A 19,678-nucleotide genomic window follows, 5' to 3' on the forward strand; every position below is an offset into this window, starting at 1 on the left:
ATGGAGGAACGCAAAAAGACATTCCCTTTCTTGTCATAAAGTTTTGAATAGTACTTTTGTGTATTATTTTCGTAAAGTTTTTCAAACTTCCAATATTTACATGGCTTACTCGATGAAAAAGCAAGAGCAAAAGGAAACGCACCCCATATTTATTGTTCCCTTTCCCGTCTTTACATGGCTTACTCGATGAAAAAGCAAACACCCCATTAGTTGTTGCCACCAAATTCCAGTACACGCTTGAGAAATTTCCTTGCGTTTTTTTCCCTCTACGTACGCGTTACCTTTTACCTCTTTTATAATTTTGATTATTGCATTGCTAATAATCTGCAAGAAAGATGATGAAAATTTTTTAGTGAATTCAAAATAACAAAATAAGGTTTGTTGAGGCTTTTCTTGGAACCTCGCTTGGGGTTTAATTAGCGAGAATGAATTCTACAAAGATATCGGACTGTGAGTTTGTTTCTAATGCAATTCACAATAATGACCTTGTGGATGGACTCTCAGAATACGTTAGTGAGACAGAATATAATGAGGTTAATAATGGGCTTCTACAACTCATCATTTATCCCCAGGGAAGGCCAGGTGGGCCTAGGCCACTGCTTCTGTTAAAAATAAACTAAAATAACACTTGTAAGGTGATACATATTCTTGCAATAAATAAAGCCAGCAAAGGCAGATCTGTGTGTCTATATATACATGAACTGCTGATTCGATTTGAACACCCCATTTCTCCGATTCAATAACTTCAGTTGCAAAACTTCTATCTCCGATTGCGGCAATTTCATAGCTAACTCTTTGTTATACACAGGTATATAATTTCATAGCTAACTCTTTGTTATACAGAGGTATATACGGCTAACTCTTCTTTTCTTCTTTCTTGTTTTAAATATTTCATGTCTTTACCAATAACAATAATGTGAAAGCTTTGTATGTTTCATGTTTAACTTCAGTTGCTATTGTCTTATGCTCTCTCATTATTAAGCTTAAATTGCGAATTGATTGTTCCTTCAATTCTGCAGCTGAAATGGCAGAGCCAGAGTCTTCTCGTTCTATACCAGAATGGACCTATGATGTCTTCTTGAGTTTTAGAGGAGAAGACACTCGCAAGACATTTACAGATCATCTATATGCTGCCTTAGTCCAAGCAAAAATCCACACTTTTCGAGATGATGATGAACTTCCTAGAGGAGAAGAAATCTCCGATCATGTCCTCAGGGCTATTCAAGAATCAAAGATATCCATAGTTGTCTTCTCAAAAGGATATGCTTCTTCTAGATGGTGTCTCGATGAACTAGTAGAGATTCTGAAGTGTAAAAGGAAGAAAACCGGTCAGATTGTTCTTCCTATATTCTATGACATTGATCCTTTAGATGTGAGAAAACAGACTGGCAGATTTGCAGAAGCATTTGTTAAACATGAAGAGCGTTTTGAAGAGAAGCTGGTGAAGGAGTGGAGAAAAGCTCTTAAGGAGGCAGGAAATCTATCTGGATGGAATCTCAATGATATGGCAAATGGGTATGCCTTTTTTTCTCTAAGATTCACTTGCACACATTTATGGAGTGATTATACTTTACATTTTTCAATGTGAAACAATAAAATACTTAATTGGCTCGCTATCAATGACTTGCTTTTGTCTATGAGCAGGCCTGAAGCAAATTTTGTCAAAGAGATTATCAAGGATGTGTTGAATAAATTAGGACCCAAGCACTTATATGTTCCTGAGCACCTAGTAGGTATGGATCGGCTTTCTCGCAATATTTTTTACTTTCTAAGTACTGCAATAGATGATGTACAAATTGTGGGCATACATGGGATGCTAGGAATAGGAAAGACGACTATAGCAAAAGTTGTATTTAATCAACTCTGCAATGGATTCGAGGGAAGCTGTTTTCTTTCGGATATAAATGAAAAATCAAAACAATTCAATGGTCTGGCTCTTTTACAAGAGCAACTTCTTCATAATATTTTAAAACAAGATGTTGCTAACATCAATTGTGTCGATAGAGGAAAGGTTCTGATCAAAGAGCGACTTTGTCGCAAAAGAGTTCTTCTTGTTGCTGATGATGTGGCTCGTCAGGACCAGCTAAATGCTTTGATGGGAGAGCGAAGTTGGTTTGGTCCCGGAAGTAGAGTAATTATTACAACAAGAGATTCAAATCTTCTTCGTGAAGCAGATCAAACAAATCGGATCGAAGAATTGGAACCAGATGAGGCCCTTCAGCTTTTCAGCTGGCATGCCTTTAAGGACACCAAGCCAGCAAAAGATTATATTGAGCTTTCAAAGAAAGCAGTTGATTACTGTGGAGGACTTCCTTTTGCTCTTGAGGTTATAGGAGCTCGTCTGTCCGGGAAAAACAGAGTTACGTGGGAAAGTGAAATTGACAACTTGAGCAGAATTCCAAACCAAGACATTCAAGGAAAGCTTCTAACAAGTTATCACGCACTTGATGGTGAACTACAAAGAGCATTCCTTGATATTGCATGCTTCTTTATTGGTAAAGAGAAAGAATACGTCGCAAAACTGCTAGGAGCCCGTTGCGGTTACAATCCAGAAGTTGTTTTGGAAACTCTCCATGAAAGGTCTATGATTAAAGTATTGGGAGAGACGGTAACCATGCATGATCTATTACGAGACATGGGAAGGGAGGTCGTTCGTGAATCGTCTCCAAAAGAACCTGGATAGAGGACCAGAAATTGGAATCAAGAGGATGCATGGAATGTGCTTGAGCAGCTGAAGGTAAAAAAAAATAGTCATGGAACACTTGACTGATCAAAGAAAAAAAATTATTTATTTTCTCTTATTGAGTTCCATAGTTTAAACTTTCTCGTTACACATAATTTTTAGTTTGGTATATATATTCTACTGTTTTTTATAATCTTTATATTTATATTTTTAAATATAAGTACACATAGCATCATTTGAATCTTTTGATTGAAAGTAAAAGCTTTATCTCGTAAAATCATCTCTAGAAGGTTTTATTTGGTCAATCTTCAAAAACTTAGGGATTAAAAAAAAAAAACTTCTTACTTGATTCAATTTGGAAACCTCAAGGAGAAAATTGAAACAAGTATAACCTCACGGGGAGAAGTTGAATTCTCCCCAAACTCAGGGGTTAATTAAAATTAACCTTTAAATTTCTATCCATGCCCAGTTGCCCACGAAAGAGAAGAGGTACATCCACGTGAAGCTCATTTTGGGTTTGGGTTAGTTGAAAATATCTAGTGGGTGGGCCTTTTTTCTGTTTTTCTGTTTTTTTTTTGTTTTTATGCACAGAATACATGAAATAATAAATTTAAATCCAACAAATCCAATAGAGATATAATATTGTATACGATCAACATGAAAGAATTTTACGAAAAGACATGAAAATATCATATATTATGTGTCTCTGCCAGTCATAATTGTATTGTTTTGTGTATTATCAATTATCTTTCTTGTATAGGAAATATCATGTTGGATTTTGCTGATGACAAACTTAATCCTAGAGATTGCATCTGCGGTTTTTGACCAGACGGGTTATGCATTAATTGGCATGGTGTTGGCATTTGTAGCTTTGCTTCTTGCTGCCGTTGAACTCATTCACATGGCTCGAAAGGAAAGAACTAAACGGGTGGGCCTATTGCCACCTTTTATTCTCCATGCAACTAGAAAGCCTGTTGGCTGGTGCTGTCTGGCAATGTGTTTATTCGACTGTGGAGTATATGTATACTCGTCAGAAGAAAGATAATCCAATTAAGATGTGTCTTTTACCTTTCATTTTCTTATTATGCGTGGCGATTTCCAAATTATTAGTCGACAAGAGTTCCGTTGTAAATAGTTCTTAGCAATAGTATTTTCTTTGAACTAGAAGGAATTTCTAGTATTGTGTTCTAAGGACTCTTTTTAGTGGGAATGAGTCAAAGATTTTGATTCCTAGATTTTCTTATCGAAGACCCAGACTTGTAATGCAATTAAGACACTATATTTTAGACAGTGAGCATGAGTTGATGTGGACAATCTAGCTATTATTGATATGCGGTTCAGTAACCTCAAATAACTATGAAAGGAAAAAACTGTCATTCACTGATTTAATTGGAAATTATTTGCGAGAAAGCTAAAAAGAATTAGAGTTTTTTAATTTATAAAATTATAATTCTAAATTCTAAAAAAAATTCAATTATTTTTAAAATTATTTTAAAAAATAAAACATCAACTATTTATATAATAGCTAAATAAATCTATTAAAATAAATTGAAAATAACTAGTAAAATCAAGCAAATAATTCAAAAATAATAAGAAAATAAATATATTTCCTAGATCTAATTTGAGTATATTTTTTATCTTGATTGACTGACTTGTCAAGTCTTTATTCCGTATAAACAAATTTTATTCTAAAAGTCTGTTTGATATTTCTTCACTTATCTATGAAATATTACTTCTACTGTACAGAATAGAAATAAAAATTAGATGATAATATTTATTCTAAAAGTCTTCGTTAAGGATAAATGAACTTTATTCTAAGAGTTTGTTTGATATTTTTTTATTTATTAATGAAATATTACTTCTACTGTATAGTTATTGGGTTCCGAGTCGATCCACCGGGTCAATAGGCGAACAGTATATTCTTTGAATTTATTAGAAGAAATGTGTAATGTAAATTATAAAAAATATTTATTTTTCTGATATATATAATAATAATAAATTAGATGATTGTCACACCCGACATCGCGGCGACCTTAAAAATTTAATTCTTTGGAAAAGAACAGATTTCTGGCATCCTATTCTTTAATGGGGATATTCTTTGTTTAAGGAGTCGCCACCTAGTATTATGGTCACTAGGAACCCTAACTGGTCAACAGAGAGTCTACGGTTTGGGACTGGTTACGTAAAAGGGAAGATATTATCACCCCTTAAACGTCCTGCCTGAGGCAGGCTGCACTGCTAGTTTTATCTTTAATTGCTAAATGTTTATTAGTTTACGATATGATAATTTACTTATAATATTCCCGACTCTGGCGTCAGTGAATATTAAACTACGAATACTTCCAACTCTGGCGTTGGTCAATATCACGTAGCTATAAAATAAATTAGATTAATATTTTTTATTTTCCCGGCTCTAGCGCCAGTGAATAAATAAACAAAATAAAATTTGATTTTTTTACGCATGCATATTTTTTTATTTTTTTTAGCTAAATAAAATAAAGTACAACAAATAAAAATAATATAAATTTAAACCGGTATTTTTATTCCTGACTCTGGCGTCAGTGAATAAACCAATAAATTTACATTATTTTTATTCATCTAAATAAATTTAATTTTTTACGCATGCACATTTTTTATTTTTTAGCTAAATAAAATAAAGTACAACAAATAAAAATAATATAAATTTAAACCGGTGTTTTTTATTCCTGACTCTGGCGCCAGTGAATAAACCAATAAATTTACGTTATTTTTATTCATCTAAATAAATTTAATTTTTTACGCATGCACAGTTTTTATTTTTTAGCTAAATAAAATAAAGTACAACAAATAAAGATAATATAAGTTTAAACCGGTATTTTTATTCCTGACTCTGGCGCCAGTGAATAAACCAATAAATTTACATTATTTTTATTCATCTAAAGAAAATAAAATACAACGAATAAAAATAATATAAATTTAAACCGGTATTTTATTCCTGACTCTGGCGTCAGTGAATAAACCAATAAATTTACATTATTCTTATCCATACATGCATATTTTTTTATTTTTTATTTTTCTGCCTTTTATTTTTTTATTTTTTTTATTATATATTTTTTTAACTGGGCGGGGCCCGGCCCGGCCCAGAAAAAAAAAAATTGGGGGCTGGGCCCAGCGCAGCCCACATGGACTGGGCTGGACCCAGCCAGCCCAGCCCGGTCACTGGCCCAAGCCAGTGACCCGGCTGGGTAAAAACTAAAGGCACGCGTGACTTATTCACGCGTGCCCGAACACTGGTGAAGGTAATTAAATTACCTTCACACAGTGTTCTTGCAGCACATAATTATCTTTTGAAATGAAAATGCAGAGGAGACGGGGTCATACCTGCTTCTGGAGACCGAAGATGCTGCTTCTGGAGACCGAAGATGTTGCTTCTGGAGACTGAGATGCTTGCAGCGCTGCTTGATGATTTTCGCCTAATGTTCCTCTGGTTTTCCTTCTGTGAATACTTATCTATGCTTTCCTTCTTGATTTCTCTGTAACTTCTAAAGCTACAAAGAAGATTCCGGCTTGTTGTGAGTGTTCTTTGGCTGAATCCGGGTTTTTTTGTTTGCAGGTTCGGAGACAATTTCAAGGATAATTCTCCTTACCGTGTCCTGCCTTCTTGTCCTCTCCTTCTCTGTGTATTTGGATTTGTGCTCTGTTTTCTCTGCCTTTTTCTTTTAACTCTGTTTTTCTGGGTTGATTTTTTCGGTTCTCTCCCTCCTTTTCTTACTGTGTATAATTTCTCTGGTTTTCTTGCTTTTTTTCTTGCTCTCCCTCCTTTTTTTTTCTTTAGGTGTTCTTCTCCCTTTTATAAACCCAGCCGATTGCCCCCCATCAGTCCTGCCTTTGCAGGACTGTTATCTTCCACGAACGAGATCGTGGGCGAGAGACGTGGTCCTCGATTGGATTGAATCCGTTGCAGATTTTCCAGCCTGTTGAATCGGGATGGAGAAGACGAACACGACTGTTCTACCCGCAGCGGCGACGTTTCGGCAGCAATGGATTTCACCAGCAACGACGCCGTTTCAAGCAGCAAATGGACATTTTTATTTTGATCCCTGAACTGTTGGAAATTCGGCAATTGGACCTTAAAAAAAATTCCACTTAATTTTGTCCCTTTGGATTAATTTCAATTAAATCCTTAAATTATAACACTGTTTACAAAACAGTCCTTAATTCCTGGATTGTTCAATTTAGCCCTTAATTAAATCTTTAACCTTTCAAAATTGATCAATTAACTCTCAAATTACATCCTCAAACTTCAAATTTTGTTGTTTTAACCCCATTGGCAACTATATTTAATTTTTTTATTATTTGTTCAAAAATTGGTTATGACAGTTGCTCCCTCTTTATAATATTTACAATACAAAGATATTGAAAAATTTCATTTTTCCTTAGCTTTGTGTAGTAAATTTATAAAGAAAAGTAGATAAAAAAAAAATCTTGAAAACAGTAGATTGACATATGACTTTTTACGGAGAGAATAAGTTATTTGGAAGATGACTTTTTTTTTTTTTTTTGAAACTGATCAAATTATTTTGGGTAACCTACCTAATGATAAAAGAAACGCGAAGAATTTCGCGAGTGGTCTAATTGTTCCAGGCGACCTACCCAATGATTGAAAAATACGAGGATTTTTTTTTTTGTGATGGTATATTGTAATGGGTTACCGGCCCAGAATAAAGTGGTTTATTGTAAAGGGTTACCGGCCCAAATGGTCACATTGTAATGGGTTACCTGCCCAGTGTAGGATGGTAAATTGTAATGGGTTACCAGCCCAGTCTAGGATGGTAAATTGTAATGGGTTACCAGCCCAGTTGGTCACATTGTAATGGGTTACCTGCCCAGTTGGTCACATTGTAATGGGTTACCAGCCCAGTTGGTCACATTGTAATGGGTTACCTGCCCAGTGGATAAATACGTGGATTTTTTTTTAATAAGATATGATAGGGCTCGAAGACGCACTCCAAAGGAGGTAGGATAGGAAATGCACTACCTTTGATGTTCGAGGGCTCGAAGGCGCCCTCGAAATGGAGATAAAACGAGGGCTCGAAGACGCGCTCGAATGGAGATAAGATGAGGGCTCGAAGGCACGCTCGAATGGAGACAAGACGAGGGCTCAACGGCACGCTCGAAAAAGAACTCAAAAGGAGGTAGGATAGGAAATGCACTACCTCAGGAGTGGAAACTGAAATGTGGTGGAAAAATATAGAGAGAGATTTTTTTAGGTGGCCTAATTCTCATGGGCGGCCTGCCTAGGTTGAAAAATTCTCAAAAGCGAAAATTTTTCAAAAGCAATTTCAATGTTGGCCATCCACTTGATGGATTCCGTTAGAATTTTCTCTAATAAAATTTGCAGCACTCATTGTCCAATGTTTCAAAGTTTAAATGATATGCATGCATCTTTACCTGACTTGAAATATAGGCCCCCCATTTCTTCTTAATCTTCTCATTGTATGGTTGATGAGATCTTGCTATCTGATTTGAGTCATCTTTGTCGTTTGGATTTCTAGCGCACTCGAGTTAGCCCATATAAGACTTTTTCCAGATTTGTTTGCACAACTCAGCCTTTGTGGTGCCCATCGTGACCCACATGCTTGATGGACTCGTCAAATAATTTGAGAGGATCATTCATTACCCCTTGACTCACTGCTAAAAACATTCGGTGTCACTAGCTGAAAGGATCAAGCTGTCTTTCATAAACCAAAATGCCCCCTTGTCTTGTTGAAGGAAATTACCATCTCTTTTTTTTTTAGAATTTTCCTTCTGAACACAATATCCCCTTGTATTGGTCATTCCCCCTAAGTGTGCTCTGTCAGCGACTTTAGACAAATAATGGTTTTAAGAGACCCTTTTCTCATTTCTATCCTTTTTCAGTTTGGTGAAGAAGTATGGGTCTAGAATAAATCTTGAAATCTTGATCTTGCATTTTTGAAAACAAAAATTATTTCAATATGAGTCTAAAACAATTTACTTTCAAAATCTTGCAACTCCTTGGTTATTTTCTTTCTTGGAAAAGAGATTATTTGCTCTTGTGTTTGGCAATGAGATCTTCGGTGAAAAATACGTTATGAGATGACCTTTTGTGTCAAAGTGAAGGGCTCGAGAGAAAGCTCGAGATTTTGTATGAGAAAAACATCTCTTTTTAACTTTTATTTTTATCAGCATGAATAATAATGGGTAGTTTATTCTTGATGCCATGAATTTCATGAAAAACTATTCTTTGGATTTTGAGAGCATTGTTTATTGTTCCAGGTTGCTTGCTTGCTTGATTAGAAAGGACTTCTACAAGCACGTAATGTAGGCTGTGGTTTTTGGCTATGAAAGAAAAGGACTCGTAGGGCTCAAAGAGTGTTTCAGGGTTTCAAAGACTGAAGATCACTATTAATAGTTTGACTCTTGACGTCATTCATATTTTCTTTTGCCGCTCTTCTTTGATTTGCCCTTTTTTCTTCTTTCTTTTTCATTGCTTTGCTAGAGCCTACTCATTTTATCTTGGTTATCACTTTTTCTTGTGATTTGGGCATGCCCCCTAGCACTTGAGTTTCTTGGGCTCTTTTGCCTTTTGGCTTTCTCACGGCTTTATCATTTTTCTTGATCATTGAAATTTCACTTGCCCCCAGTGTGGGGTGTGATCTTAGTCAGGATTTTTAATGAAAGAAAAATTATTCAGGCTCAAAAAGGGATCGCAAGGGATGTACTTATTTTAGAACGTGAAAGGAATAACAAAGATGGCCTTTCCTCATTTCAAACGTAAGCAACTATGATCAATAAACTTTGACCTCATCCAGTGTGATGGTTTAGTCTTTACGAGGATGCATTTCATGAGTTATGAGCAACAAGTTCACTACATACCATTATTCATACATTTAAAAACACATGATTCAAGAGTTATGGGATAAGGGTATTTATTCATTTTTTTTTTGTTTTTAGAGTTTGGTCACCTCTATGTAGGAGTTGCTTGATTCATTTGTCATTCTACACGTAGAATGTCAAAAATCATTTTTGAATAAACATCAAATTACTTTTGAAATCAAAATACCAGATCAATTTTTCAAAACTCAAATAAGAAAACTGATTTTGGTAAAAGTAATGAATTCAATCTATGAGATCATGCAAGGCTTCAAGAGTGTATTTACTGATTCTTTAATATCAATAACATTTATGAGAGAGAAAAGATATGCAAAGTGAATTTCTTGGCAAAACTTTTATTGATTTGATGAGAACTTATACAATCATGGATAATATTTCTTCACAGAATTGGAATTCACTGGCCTACTCAAATCTTCTCCATCCATTCCTGTCAGTATCAACGCCCCTCCAGAGAATGCCTTCTTTACTACATATGGACCTTCATAATTAGGTGCCCACTTGCTATGATTCTCACTAGGTAGTAATAGGATTTTTCTCAATACAAGATCTCCTTCTTTAAACTCTCTTGGTCGAACTTTTCTCTCATAGGCTCTTGCTATCCTGTTTTGATACAGTTGGTGGTGACAAATTGCAGCTAATCTCTTCTTACTGATCATATTTAGCTGTTCGTATCGTATCTCAGCCCATTTAGCCTCTTCTAGCTCAGATTCCATGAGAACCCTTAGAGAAGGAATCTCTACTTCTAAAGGCATCACTGCCTCCATTCCGTAAACTAACGAATAAGGTGTAGCCCCCGTTGACGTCCTTATTGCTGTTCGATATGCATGTAGAGCATAAGGAAGCCATTCCTGCCAATCTTTATATATGACCACCATTTTCTGGACAATCTTCTTTATGTTCTTGTTAGCAGCTTCAACAGCACCATTCATCTTTGGTCTGTAAGGGGATGAATTAGAATGCTTGATTTTCCATTTAGTGCATAATTCCATGATCATTTTCCCATTGAAGTTCTTGGCATTATCGGTTACTATCCTTTCTGGCAAACCATACCTACAAATTAGATCTCTCTCAATGAATCGCTTGACCACCTTCTGAGTCACATGAGCATATGAGCAGGCCTCTACCCACTTTGTAAAATAATCAATTGCGACCAAGATAAACCGATGACCATTGCTGGCTTTTGGATTAATAGGCCCAATCACATCAATTCCCCACATCGCGAATGGCCAAGGTGACACCATATTGAATAAGGGCACTGGGGGTGCATTGATTTTGTCACTATACACCTGACATTTATGACATTTTCGAACAAATTCTATACAATCTTTTTCCATGGTCAACCAAAAATACCCAGCTCTTTGCATCTGTCTTGCCATCATGTGCCCATTTGCATGGGTGGTGCAAATTCCTCCATGCACTTCATACAATGCTTTATTGGCTTCTGATCTGTCTAGACATCTTAATAAAGTCCCATCAAATGACCTTTTGTATAAGATTTCTCCATCTATAAAGTATTCCATTGCCATTCTTCTTAGAGTCTTCTTATCTGTCTTTGAAGCTTCAGAAGGATATTCCCGATATTGGATGAATCTTTTTATATCTGCATACCAAGGATTGCCATCCACTTCTTCTTCTATTAAACAACAATGAGCAGGAGAACTTCTAATATCAATGCTTATAGGATGTACTCTGATACCACAATCGATCGTAGCCATAGAGGCCAAGGTTGCTAAAGCATCCGCAAACTGATTCTTATCCCTTCCTAAATGATTGAACTCTATCTTTTCAAAGTTTTCAGCCAATTTGGAGAGATATTCCTGATATGGTTTCAATTTCTCATCTTTTGTCTGCCATTCCCCCTTTGTCTGACAGATTATTAACATAGAGTCTCCATATACCTCTAATTTCCCTATCTTCAGTTCCAATGCAGCTTCTAATCCATGAATGCAAGCCTCATATTCAGCTGTGTTATTCGTGCAACTAAACTGCAGTTTGATGGAGATGGGATATTGTTTTCCTTCTGGAGAAATTATTACAGCACCAGCTCCATTACCAGACACATTCACCGCACCATCAAAGTACATAGTCCACCAATCTCTTTCTATTACCAACACATCTTCATCAGGGAAGTCAAAATTTAATGGCTCATAGTCCTCAATGGCGTTATCAGCTAAATGATTCGCAATTGCACTTCCTTTCATAGATTTTCTTGTTTTGTAGATGATATCATATTCAGCCAACAACACTTGCCATCTGGCCAGCCTATTTGACATATATGGCTTTTCAAAAATATATTTCAGAGGATCTACCTTTGAAATTAACCAAGTGGTATAGTATAACATATATTGTCGGAGTCTTTTCGCACTCCATACCAAGCCACAACACAGCTTCTCAATCATACTGTAACGAGATTCACATTCAGTGAATTTCTTACTAAGGTAGTAGATGGCTTGCTCCTTTCTCCCGGACTCATCATGTTGGCCAAGCACACAGCCCATTGCTGATTCAGTCACTGTTAAGTACAAAATGAGAGGCTTCCCAGGCACAGGTGGTACCAATAGCGGTGGTTTCTGCAGATATTGTTTGATCTTATCAAAGGCTTCTTGACAATCTTCATCCCATACTCCGGGGTTTTTCTTTCGAAGTAATCGAAAGATTGGTTCACAAGTGACTGTAAGTTGTGAAATGAATCGAGCAATGTAATTTAAACGCCCCAAAAAGCTTCGAACTTCTTTCTCAGTCTTAGGAGCTGACATGGCTTGTATGGCCTTCACTTTATCAGGGTCTACCTCTATACCATTACTGCTTACCACAAATCCCAATAACTTCCCAGACTTCACTCCAAATGTGCATTTTGCAGGGTTCAACTTTAATTGATACTTTCTCAACCTTTCAAATAATTTCTTTAGAGCTGGGATATGATTTTCCTCATCTTTAGACTTAGCAATCATATCATCCACATAGACCTCAATTTCTTTATGCATCATGTCATGAAATAGTGTCACCATTGCTCTTTGATAAGTTGCTCCAGCATTTTTTAATCCGAATGGCATAACTCTATAACAATATGTTCCCCACGGAGTAACAAATGTTGTCTTCTTCTTGTCTTGCTCGGCCATTTTGATTTGATTATACCCAGAGAAACCATCCATAAAAGAGTAAGTAGAACTCTTAGCAGCATTATCCACAAGTACATCTATGTGGGGTAACGGAAAATCATCCTTCGGGCTTGCCCTATTCAAATCTCGAAAATCCACGCATACCCTGATTTTGTTGTCTTTCTTGGGTACTACTACAATATTGGACACCCATTGAGAATAATCAACAACTTCTAAGAATCCAGCATCCCACTGTTTCGTTATCTCTTCTTTTACTTTGATTAGCATATCAGGCCTCGTCCTCCTCAACTTTTGCTTAATCGGTTTACAACCCTCTATCAAAGGTAGTTTATGTACCACAATATCAGTATCCAGACCAGGCATATCGGCATATGACCAGGCAAAAACATCAACATATTCTTGTAAAAGAATGACCAACTCGCTTCTCACACCAGCAGATATTAGCTTCCCTATTTTCAACTCTCTTTTATTATGTTTGGTGCCCACATTTATCAGTTCTAGTTCTTCTTTAGCAGGCTTCCATGTGTGATCAGATTGTTCCACTAACCTTGCGAACTCATCGATGTCTTCCTCACCCAACTCTTCCTCATCCATTGCAATTATAGTTTCATCAAAGTTAGGCCAATTATCCACAGTGCATTGAGTTTGTGAGCACAATCCGCTTTCAGATCTCCTGAAAGCGGAAAGTGTTTCGGTTATGAGTGTATAATTCTGGGAAAGCAAATAAATAAACAAATAACAAGAAAACATGTTTGAAAGAAAATATGCATGATCTCATTGAATTTTAAAGGATAGACGGGCTCAACAACAAAACCTTATTGCCAATCTCTTGAGCCACAATGGTTTTGGCAAGGCACAATTGTTCAAACAATACAATAAAAACAAAGAACAAACAAACATTACTTTTTAAAAACAACTGGGACTTCATGAATTTCCCAATTTTCCAACTCTTCTCCCTCAGCCAGCTTCCTCACGAATTCGGATGAGCCATCTTCCAAAACACCAATAGTTAGTTGTGGTAGCTGTTCGTAAGGACTCTCTTCTTCCTTTACATCTTGCTCACTAACATTTTCAAGATAATTGATAGTAGCACCACTGAATTCTTTTCTTAGCCCCTCCTCATAATCCTCAGCTTTTATCACATACGCGGCTCTTGGAAATGTTACATAGATAGGTGGGATTTCCATTCGATCTTCATCTGGCTCTCTTCTTTCAATCCGGGCTACTCTCTTTTCCCTTCTATTTTCAGCTGCTCTTTTAAAATCTGCTTTGCCAGGCTTAAACCCTAAGCCAAACCTCTGATCGGCGCATTTTATTTTTACCGCATTAACCCTCTCAGGCATTCCAGTAGTTAGGTCATATTGAAATGGTAATCCATGCTTCAAGAAGTATTTAGCAGCCATTTTTGCTGCTTCAGAAATTTCTGGCTTTCTTCGTATCATATTTTCAGGTACCCATTCAGCATTTACAACTTCAAATGCATGCAGATTTCCATCCTTACTTTCTTCAGCTTCTATATAAGGGATCGATACATTTCTCATCATTGACAAAGTTTCTTCAGCTCTCACAGTCACCAAATTCCCATTGATGATGAACTTGACCCGTTGATGTAAAGAAGATGCGACAGCTCGAGCTGCATGGATCTAAGGTCTCCCTAGCAAAATGTTGTATGATGGATGAATATCCATTACTTGTAATGTGACTTGGAATGGTTGGGGGCCAATGACTAGTTCAACATCAATACTTCCAATGATTGGTCTAGGTGACCCATCGTATGCCCTTGCAGTCATAGTACTTGGCTTCATGTGAGAGGCATCAACTGGCATTTTATCAAGTACATGTCTCGGCAATACATTGAGAGCGGAACCATTATCCATAAGCACCTTAGCAATCACACAATCCTTGCATTTTACCGTGATATGCAATGGTTTATTATGACCGGTCCCTTCATGATCCAACTCATCATCGGTAAAATAGAGGTAGTTGGTGGCTTGAATCCTACCCACCAAATGTTCTATGGAGTCTTGTGTGATATCCTGAGGAATATATGCTTCATTAAGAACCTTCTGAAGTGCGTTCCTATGCAATTCTGAACTCAATATTAATGACAACAAAGAAATCCTAGCGGGTGTTTTCTTTAGTTGATCAACCACACTATATTCGCTGTGCTTCATCAATTTCAGGAATTCATTAGCCTCTTCATCACTTACTGGCTTGTTAACCTCATTTGACTTTGTCAAATCCACCATATCCTTTCCTTTGGCTTTTCTTTGGTTTTCCAACTCTTCAGGAGTAAAACATCTCCCACTCCGAGTGAGTCCTCCTATTTCCGCATGGAAAACGGGGGCAGGATTTGTGCTGTGAAAGGAACAACCATAATTATAGGGTTGGGCATTATAGCTTCCGCTAACAGTATTCATAGGCTTGGCTAGTATCATTTTTGGTGGACCCTTTTCGGTTGGTATATATCTACAAACTTCCACTTTTTGGTTACAACCAGTCATTGTTCCTACTAACTCATCTTCTTTGGGTTTCATCAATCTTAACATTCCCAACGTCATCATATTTTCTACCTCCAAATGAAACTCCTCGCACGAGTCAATATCATGCCCAAGCTGCTGATGATATTTACAATATTCATTTGCATTCCTTACAGCTTGTGTTTTGACTGGTGTCTTTAGATAATTTGTTTGCCTCAACATCCCATACAATCTATCCATAGTCACCCTTAAAGTTGTTGTACTTCTCCTTCCTATCTCCAAGTTATTAACTCCCCCACTTCCCGAAGCATGATTTGGTAGAGGATTAGATTTCACATTTGGAGATTCATCAAAAGAAATCCACCCAGCTTTGATGAGCTGAAGGATTTTTCTTTTGAATGCAACACATCCATCAATATGATGACCAACAGCGCCAGGATGGTATTCACATTTTTTATCGGGTTTATACCAAAAAGGAAATGGTGGTTGTAAAGGTTCTAAGGGAACAGGTGCTACCTGGCCAATACTAAGCAATCTTTGGTGCATTTCAGTAAGAGACATGGGTAATGGCGGAAGTTGCACTTGCTCTATTGGAAAACTTCTTCTTGGGCGGTAAGTAGCATTGGTTTGGTTGTTTATTGGGTTATTTTGGGTGTTTGTAGGTGATGAGAATTTTATATTGGATATAGAAGGGGTAGGTGTAATACTTTTGAAACTGTAATTATCTTGGTAGGTGTTCTTCCCTCTACTTTCCCTTTCAACATTGTGAACTTCCGTTTCTTTCCTTTTTCCAGTAAAACCTCTTTTTTCAGTAGGATCCACGATCCTACCTGTCCGAACAGCTTGTTCGATCCTTTCAGCTATGACAACCAAATCAGAGAAATTTTTTGCAGCACTACCTACCAAGTATTCAAAGTACGGGGCTTTGAAAGTGTTGGAAAATAAACCAGTCATCTCCCTTTCTGACAATGGAGGATTTACTTGCGCGGCTGATTCACGCCACCTTTGGGCATATTCTCTTACAGACTCCCTATTCCCTTTTTCCATGGCTTGCAGACTTGACCTTTCAGGGGCAATATCCATGTTGAACTTATATTGTCTAATAAAAGCTTCAACCAAATCCTTCCATCCTTTAATCTTGGTATTATCTAAGCGCATATACCAAGCAAGAGCCGCATCACTTAAACTGTCTTGAAAGAAATGGATCAATAGCTTCTCATCATGGACTACCTCAGCCATCTTATTACAATATGCTTTAAGATGGGTGATCGGGCATTGAGTTCCAGTATATTTAACAAAATCTGGTACACGGAATTTTCTGGGAATAACCACATTAGGCACCAAACACATTTCAGCAGCTTTCACCGGATCATACAAACTATTCCCTTCCATTGCCTTCATTCTTTCTTCTAAAGCAGCTAGCTTTTCATGACCATTTTCCTCCACTATCTTATTCCTTTGAGGTTCTTCTTCTGTCAAAACTGCAATGGGGACCCTCGTTGGATATGCTGATTGGGCAGGTAAGAAATGAGCAGCATGCTAAGGTTCAAATGGCGGAATAAAAGGAGGCGGAGGCTGAGGTGTAAATGTTTGTTGAGAAGATGTTCCTTCTCCAGCTCTAGGCCTCAAAGCCTGTTCAAGCAAGCTGGTAAGCCTTGCTACATCCTCCTTCAGGCTTTCCAACTCTTTTTGGTGTTGAATTTCTAACTGAGTTCTCTCTTCATTTTCCATTTTCTTCCGTAAACGAGTATTATGGATACGTTTCAGTTGGGGACCTATATTTCACCTGTTATATGTAGAATATGACAATTTATAAAACAAATGTATGAAATGCATGAATATGAATGCAACATATTGGATATGGATTTGCTTTTCATTGGTGACATATGGTCGTCATTCTTTGGATATGAGGTTTGAGCTTGAACTTGATATCATCGTTGTGATGCCGAGAAGAGATCTGTTTAGCTTTTTGACATTTCAGCTTCCAGCCATATACGCATATTTTTGAATTGAAAAGGTGGGTCTCAGCCCTTTATTACTTATTCAGAAGCTTACAATGAAAAATTGATCTAATCTATTACAGGAGAAAAAACACTGCCTCTATTAGCTATTGCTTTTAAGAAAAGATCGGTGTTATCCAAGCTTCTTCGATACTTTATTATATCACCTCCCACTTGGCGAGCTTCCACTCGTAATAAATGGGCTTCTGCAGCTGCTTGACCAACTTGATCTTGTAGTTCCCTTATCCTCTCAGTATGTATCAAGTTGTTTCTAGACAGAAAGTTATTGGTGGCATCCAATGTTTGATTATGTTGTTCTATCATTTTCTGGCTTTCCATAAGCTGTGCAGTCTTTGATTTTTCTTTGTCCAGCTTAAATCTCAATGCTTCCACCTCAGTATTGTGATTGTTCCACTCTGCTTTTTGCTCTTCATGAATTTTAGTTAAAGCCTCAGCTTTTCCCAATTGGCCTTTAAACTTAACAATGTCCGCCCGACGCATTTTCAATGTAGCTTGTGTCTTGATGGCTAATTCTTCCCAATGCTTAGCTTTGTCCATATAATACATCATATCCTGATTAATTATTTTTTGTGTTTCCAAGTCAGCCTTTGCCTTTATCAAGTCTTGACCTACAGAGTCCCTTTCTTCTTCAGCTACTTTCCTTACACCCTTTTCTTTGGCTAGTTGCCGCTCTAAGGACACTCTTTGTTCTTCCTTTGCTTTAAGCTCAGCTTGTAACGATTTTACTTGTTTTCTTAATTCTTCTTCACAATTCACTCTTTTCCTTCGAAGGCCCACAGATTCAGAAACTTCTGCCGTATAAGAGACTCCTCTATTACGCCATTCAGGATACTTTTCACTAACTGTAGGATTCCTTACACCGATCTCTTTTTTAACTAGCACCAAAGATCCCCAATCATGTTTAATGCTCTCCAGCATCTCATTATATGCACCCTTATAGACTCCGGTGAATTGAGCTAAGCCAACTGTTCTTGGAATGCTTTGTATGCCCCCAAGCTGTCTTGCAACCAAAGCAGACGCATAACTAATATATCCAGTCACTCCAATCAAAGGTACCCAAGGCCTCTTCCCACAACCCATTAGGCATGTTACATTTTTCATCCAAGGAGCTCTCCAATTAAAATTGCTTTGTGGAATTCCTTGCAATTTTACCCTCCAATCATCTTCAGAAAAGTTTTCCCATTCACTTGATACAAATAACTCGAGTGGCTTTTGGTCAAACCACCAAAAATTTCGGAATATTAGTGTTTCAGATTCTATATGGCTTACCATCCAAATGAATAACAATGGAACACAACATCTCATAGAACCTTTCCCAATCCTTTTGCAATGATTGAGAGACAAAAAAGTTTCAGCCAAGATAGCAGCAGAAGGATTAATTTTAGTCTTCTCATACTCAACAAACAGATTAGCTGCCTCTAAACTGATAATTCCAGCAGTCGAAGGACACAAAATCAGCCCAAATATTCCCAAAGCCAATATTCGGTATACCTCCAAATTAGCACCAGGATTAGATGTTTTAGCAATCAACAGCTCTTCTAGCCGTTTCCATCTCAAACCCCCAGAATTGTTTTTTTCTCTATATAAGCTCATTTGATGGATTCCCAGTAGCTTAGCAAGCTCCTATACAGTATTCTCAATCTTTTGATGAAAATAAACCTTATGGATATCCTCAGGGAATTCTGTCAAAACACCGTATTCTTCAATGGTAGGAACCATATCGACATTCCCAAATGTAAAACATCGATAATCAGGATCCCAAAAATGAATTAGGGCTTTTATGGCTAATGGCAGTACTGGAACATTCAGAAGATGCAAAACTCTCCCATATATCTTAGTAAATTCTGTCTCATCAGCCAAGTATTTGGTGAATGGAAGCAAACGACTGGCATCATTTATTACGCATCTCACATCCTTTAGCAGCGGTATCCCACTGTCATCCAGTCTAGGGCAGTCTCCCTCAGTCATATGCAATGATTCAGATTCGAGCCCATACTCAACAGTTGTGATTTAACGATTAACGACCATTATGTCACCCAAAAACAATCCTGTAATGAAGATGCTATACGTTAAGCTTGCCTTAGTGAAATTTACATAGGGAACAACCTAAATGGTAGGTTCTAGTCATTTAAATGCTTGAGGTAGGTTGCTATCTAGTCTTGAAAGGTCTTTCGCATGCTCAGTGATCTTCCTCGAAAGGTTGATGTGAGGTTTACAAGTAGCGTGAAAATAGAGGCCCTGAATGATATCAGTTAGGCATATCAACCACTATCGAGTAAACAATCAAGCGAAAGTTGGATGGTTTCACGAGTCTTACCCAGGCTAAAGCCATTGGGGTACCGCTACTCTCCCACTTAACTTAAAGTTGATATAACAGATGTTTATTATGAAATGCGTGGTGTGTGAAGGCCTAAATCTATATCCAATATATGTATGATGACATAAACAAATATGGATGCTAAAACTATAAAAATAAATAAA

At 37.1% G+C, this 19,678-nt stretch overlaps 2 protein-coding genes and 2 long non-coding RNA genes across 5 annotated transcripts; 2 read left to right on the top strand and 2 right to left on the bottom strand.

Moving 5' to 3' along the window:
* The first annotated feature begins 430 nt into the window (after positions 1-430).
* LOC18108143 (disease resistance protein RUN1) lies at positions 431-3,997 on the top strand. 2 transcript variants are annotated; one of them, XM_024591948.2, is made up of 4 exons: positions 431-808; positions 1,020-1,515; positions 1,645-2,737; positions 3,444-3,997. In XM_024591948.2, the coding sequence occupies exons 2-3, from the start codon at positions 1,025-1,027 to the stop codon at positions 2,681-2,683; spliced, it is 1,530 nt and encodes a 509-aa protein (XP_024447716.1). In that variant the 5' UTR covers positions 431-808; positions 1,020-1,024; the 3' UTR covers positions 2,684-2,737; positions 3,444-3,997. The 2 variants fall into 2 exon arrangements, with proteins under 2 accessions (XP_024447716.1, XP_024447718.1); XM_024591950.2 differs by having other exon boundaries at positions 3,553-3,997.
* Positions 2,392-6,175, bottom strand: LOC127904841 (uncharacterized). The gene is made up of 2 exons (XR_008058274.1): positions 6,044-6,175; positions 2,392-2,675 (listed from the first exon to the last, which is right to left on the bottom strand). It is a non-coding gene; the product is annotated as an uncharacterized LOC127904841 (long non-coding RNA).
* Positions 6,007-7,014, top strand: LOC112325421 (uncharacterized). Its single transcript, XR_002979468.2, has 2 exons — positions 6,007-6,149; positions 6,276-7,014. It is a non-coding gene; the product is annotated as an uncharacterized LOC112325421 (long non-coding RNA).
* Positions 7,015-9,939: 2,925 nt separating this feature from the next.
* On the bottom strand, positions 9,940-19,165 carry LOC112325429 (uncharacterized). The gene is made up of 5 exons (XM_052449797.1): positions 18,857-19,165; positions 17,344-18,820; positions 14,441-16,684; positions 13,600-14,329; positions 9,940-13,369 (listed from the first exon to the last, which is right to left on the bottom strand). The coding sequence occupies exons 1-5, from the start codon at positions 19,163-19,165 to the stop codon at positions 9,940-9,942; spliced, it is 8,190 nt and encodes a 2,729-aa protein (XP_052305757.1).
* Positions 19,166-19,678: the final 513 nt, after the last annotated feature.

The sequence above is a fragment of the Populus trichocarpa genome, unplaced genomic scaffold, assembly GCF_000002775.5.
Source record: "Populus trichocarpa isolate Nisqually-1 unplaced genomic scaffold, P.trichocarpa_v4.1 scaffold_45, whole genome shotgun sequence".
NCBI classification, from domain to species: Eukaryota; Viridiplantae; Streptophyta; class Magnoliopsida; order Malpighiales; family Salicaceae; genus Populus; species Populus trichocarpa.